We start from the raw sequence: 5,002 nt of genomic DNA, 5'->3' as shown, positions 1-5,002 counted from the left end.
CGCATTCACATTTGCCATCTTTACAGGTCCCGTGCTCAATGCAGCGGGGGTGGCACACGCGCTGGTCACAAGCTGCGCCTGTCCAGCCCTCTTCACAGCGGCAGGCTCCCCCGATGCAGACGCCGTGAGTGCCACAGTCTACTGAGCACACTTCTGGAAGAAAAACAATGATTACAGCTCAACACCACAGCCGGTGAAACCCTCCACTGGAGGCCAGACCGCACACATGGCCCGGGTCCCTGGAGCTGGCCCAAGACCCAGAGGTATGTCATCTTGGGCGGCCTGTCTCTCCACTGGCTGAGTATTCATCCACTGTGAGGGAGTTTCTAGAGCAGCGTTCTCACAGTGGGGTCCCTGGACTGGCTGCAGTGCCATCACTGGGGAACTATGCGGAAATGCAACTTCTTATGCCCTGGTTGGTCCTCTTGACTCAGAAACGCGGGGAGTGGGACTTAGAAATCTGTTTTGTCAAGTCCTCCAAGTGTTTCTGATGTACACTGAAGTGTGAGAACCACTGCTCTAGGGCTGGAGACCATCCCAGGAAGAGGTCAGACATTGTTGCTCAACCAGTTTGGCAAAGCCACCCGGGAGGTGCCCACCTGGAAAGATACCTGTGGAGCCTGACTCCCCAGCCAGCTGGGATTCTTTTCCCTGTTGAGAGCCTGAACTGACCAGAGGCCAGTCAGAGACCCAGCGGCTCCAACCTCGCTGATGACTGCAGGCCCAGCTGTCACCCAGATCGGCACCTTGGTGGCCATCATGACCGCTCTAATTGTGCTGCATTTACACAGCCTCTTTCTCAAAGGAGCTCAAAGTCTTTTGTGGTTGGGGAGGAGACATACAGACAGATATGCACTCTCTGGCATTCCAGACCTCTCACTCGAGGACAAGCACGTGCCAGACATTCATCCTTATGACAGACTACTGAGGGAGGCATGGCTCATCATGCCAGGGGAGGGGAAACCAGACCAGGAGGGTTAGTGACTCACTCCAAGTCACACAGCATGTCGGTAGCACCGCAGGGCCTTGGATCTAGGGTGCCCCCTCCCCCCATCCTCCACAGAGCTTGGCCTGGACCACCAACATCAGAGTTGGAGGCAGAGGTGAGTGGGCAGAGAAGATACCCAAAATAGCCCATTTTAACTGACTCTTCCTTTTTTTTTCCCTTCTGGAATGAAATATTCATTTCTTTCCCATTGTAGCAAAGCTTCGCATAGATTCCCTTCCTGATTGCCATGGTAATCTGACAGAAGGGGGCGGAAGGATGATGGCTTGCTTGGATAGGCACTTGACAGTGTGAACAGAACCATTCCTGGAAAGGTGGAGACTGGCTTGAACTGTTGAACCATTCCATTTTAAGGTCACTAGGGAGGTAAGACACGTACTCTTAATTTTAGGAAAATAAAGGGTACAGTGCCGCTTCATTATTTTCCTGTCACTGGAGTATCGCAGAGCTTTATAACATGTTCACCTGGCACCCCGAGGGAGCGTCTTTTCTCTTTTATAGGACATTCCATTCAGTTTGTCTGGGACTGAATTGTTCTGTTTTGTTTTCTGGTACCTTTAGGGAGTGTACATAAGAAAGCTATAATGCAAATGGAAGCGTCCCTCCCGGGCCCCTCATCCATTTGCAGTGACGGAACCAACGAGGCACAAGGACCAAGTGGTGTTTGTTTGTTTGTTCTTTTCTCAAGGATGAAAGACTTCATGACTGAGGATAGAGAAAGAGAGGTACCAAAGTCCCTCCATCCCGAGTGGAAAGAGCAGATTCCCATCTGTTTGGGCTTTTGGAAGGAACACAGGGCATGAGGGTCGGGGAAAGTGAGGAGAAAACCTCTTGGCTTACCGACGGAGCAGTCGGGACCCATCCAGTTGGGATCACAGCTGCAGAGGCCCGTATCGGGGAGGTAAGTGCCATGTCCACTGCACTGGTCTGGGCACTGGACCCTCGCCAGCTCACAGTTGAGGCCACCCCAGCCAGGGCTGCAAAGGCATTCTCCATTTACACAGACCCCATGGCTGGAGCACGTAGGATCCAAGCAATCAACTGAAAAAAAAAAAACAAAGAGGAAAAGTATTGATCACTCATGGGGGATGGGCCATGAAACACCAGTTTACAGCTGAACGGACCAGTGGTTCACCAATTCCTACCCTCCTGCAAGCAAATGGAACAGCCCAGGTAGTACATGGCCCCTTGAAGAATACCCATAAAGACTTAAAGACTTTTTATTTGTTAAAACACCAAATCTCAAACTTGAAGAGAATGTAAAGGAAAAAGGGGGATTTCTCAAGCAGAATCAGGAGGAACCAAATATAGAGATGTATCATCCAACCTTGAGAACCTTGTACTTAGAAGCATTAGTTTCTTATTAAACCACATCAGGGCTTCTGAGGGTGGACCATGAATGCTGGTGATATCTCTACGTGTAATACCAAACCCGATCATCCCTCACTTTTGGAGAGAAAAGTAGAGAGGCTCAGTCTAACTTCACTAATACTTGACTACAGAAGGTACCAAAAGATGAAAAAGAAAACGAGTGACACTCATGCATGAGTCACTTTCCTAATTAAGTTTCACTTAGGCTAAGTCTAAAATTAGTTTTCATTCTCTGAGCACACATCTACTGGAAGAAGTTAGTAAATGTGCAGGATAGAAGAGGTGAAGTTGGGTGTGGAAGTGATCCCAAAGGGGTAACCTTCCTACACATAATCTTAGTAAAATGGATGGGTGAGTCTCTGGCTGTGGCACTGACCTCCCCCAAGACCGTTAATCAGGTGAATTAACGGTCAGATTCCAGTCATTGTTGTTCTTGCCAGTTTCATGGTCTGATTGCTTGGCCATCTTAGTAATCAGAGTGGCTATACATCCAGTAGTGACTTGAAGTTTATTACTCTGGAATCCACTCAAAGTGAGGAGAGCAGTGAGCTTCAAAGGGCAGTTCTCAGGACAGGACTTTTTGTATGAGAATGTGACCCCAAACTTTGGACATCCATCCAGCCTAAGGATGAACAAATAGGGCTTTTTAGGGGAAGACCAGTGTCCTTAGGTATTCCAAGAAAATGATGCAGTGGCATTTGAACAGAGGGCACTGCACACCGTGGGGTTTGAGAGGTGAACAGTGGTCTTACGTGAGTCTCAGATGGTGCCTTATGGATCAGAGCAATGGAGGGGGGGGGTCTTGTCATCTTATTTGACTAAGACATAAACTTCGCTCATTTTAACAGCTTGGAAATCAGGTCTGTTGGCCTAGATTAAAGCCTTTGCTTCTGCCATCAACTGGGGGCACAGCTTGAGGCAGAAATAAGAATTTTCAGCGTTAAGAGATGTTTTTTCAGAATCCCATTTGGACCTTCTCAGGAAGACGTTATTTATGGAAATCAGTTCAAAACTATTTGAGCCATGGGGAAGCAAAAGCTGCCATTGTTTTTTTTTTTTTAAATCAGGAATACTCTCAGAAAGGTACATTTCAGTGACTTTTTATTAGTTGGAGACATTTATGATGATGTCATTTTCTCTGGTTACAATCACTTTAATGTTGAACTCATTGTCTTGGGGACTATTACTCCTGATGACATGAACCCTTTCTGATATTTTCAAATTTGCTCCATTCAGAAGGGTGGAGCACATCTGGATGTAAATGAACTGAAAGATTCAAACACATGGAAGACATTCACAAAGAGGCTGTGCAATGCCTTTAACATCTCATGCCTCTCACAGTCAAGGGAATACAGTAGGTGCTCAATACATAATTGCTGTGAGGATAAACGGCAGACTTTGCCATAAGCATTTGTTGTTAATGAGACAAATTTCCAGTGTGAAGGACTGACAAGAAAGAGAAAAGGGTGCTAACATCTTGCTTTTGGGAAGAATGCTGTGCAATTTGGAATCTGCAAAACATGAACTCATTCATTCAGAATCAATCTTGTCCATATTCTTCTCATAAAAGAAAATCCCAAAGTTCTAGTTTTTTACTCTGTCCCCATTTCAAACATAGCAAAATCAAAATCTACACAAAAATACCTCATGTGCTATGTGCCTCAAAAATCACTCTCCATCTATAATTAGCCACTTAAAATGTTTGGTGAGGTGCCAATAGCTAGGAGTTCTCAAAAAACTGAAAAAAAACTATCATATGATCTTTTTCTAAAAGGATGAAATAAAAAGTAATATACCAAAAAAAAAAAAAACAAAAAAAAAAAAGGAAGAAAATGACACTTTTCTTCCAGATAAATTAGCTTTCGCTTCTCTAGCCTGAATTACAGTATGAAGGAAGGAGGAAAATCCACTGAGATTTATTAGCCCTGGAGTGGAATGTCGTCAAAAGAACCATTTGTTGTATCTAGAAATATGAGATAACCCTTTCTCAGGTCAGTGAAACCAGTAAATATGCCCTTTGTGCTATATAATTATAGCAGCTGATGGAATAACTAAATTCAGACTTTAAGGGGAGTAGTTTCACTATGAATCTTAAATTTGGTTCCAGTTTCATACGATGGTCTCATGGCCACCTCCTCAGAGTGTTCCGCAGGCAGGAGGGAGGATGGCATTTTACAAAGCTTTATAAATAGAAACAGTGTTATACCTAAAAGGGGGACAGTGGCCTTTACCAGCTAAGTACCATGTGCCTTACACCACCAGCCCTCTGGCAGCTGAAATCATTAGAACTCATTTAGTCTTGGGCCCTCTGTAGGTTTGACAAAAGAGGGTTGTGAATGCAATTTTTGTCCCTAAGGATAAAAAAGGAGGTCAAGGAGTTTTACAAACAATATGTACTATAAACCCCTGAAGAACCATGAATTACATTTATGAAGTTAAATGTCATTGAAAAATGACTCAACCATGAAACTGACATGAAAACATGGCTGACTTAAACTAATATGTCAATTCTTCTCTCTTCTCACCTTCCCACTCCCCCAGACATCATCGAGTGAAACCTCACGAACCTGTCTTTTCATTTTCTTGTGCAAATCTGCTAATACTACAACAATGTTTATGCAGCAG

General features: G+C 44.8%; 1 protein-coding gene across 1 annotated transcript in view; it reads right to left on the bottom strand.

Annotated features, from left to right (window-relative positions):
• TENM2 (teneurin transmembrane protein 2) overlaps positions 1-5,002 on the bottom strand; it is a 1,025,435-nt gene that overhangs the window by 171,818 nt on the left and 848,615 nt on the right. Inside the window, exons 11-12 of the mRNA XM_007447833.1 lie at positions 1,847-2,047; positions 1-153 (exon numbers count right to left, since the gene is read on the bottom strand). Coding sequence (XP_007447895.1) covers positions 1-153; positions 1,847-2,047 — 354 coding nt within the window. The remainder of the gene's footprint in view (positions 154-1,846; positions 2,048-5,002) is intronic.

Source organism: Lipotes vexillifer, unplaced genomic scaffold (assembly GCF_000442215.2).
Source record: "Lipotes vexillifer unplaced genomic scaffold, Lipotes_vexillifer_v1.1 scaffold370, whole genome shotgun sequence".
Taxonomy (NCBI): Eukaryota; Metazoa; Chordata; class Mammalia; order Artiodactyla; family Lipotidae; genus Lipotes; species Lipotes vexillifer.
The sequence above is the reverse complement of the archived record's forward strand: the minus strand, read 5'-3'. Positions and strand labels throughout refer to the sequence as shown.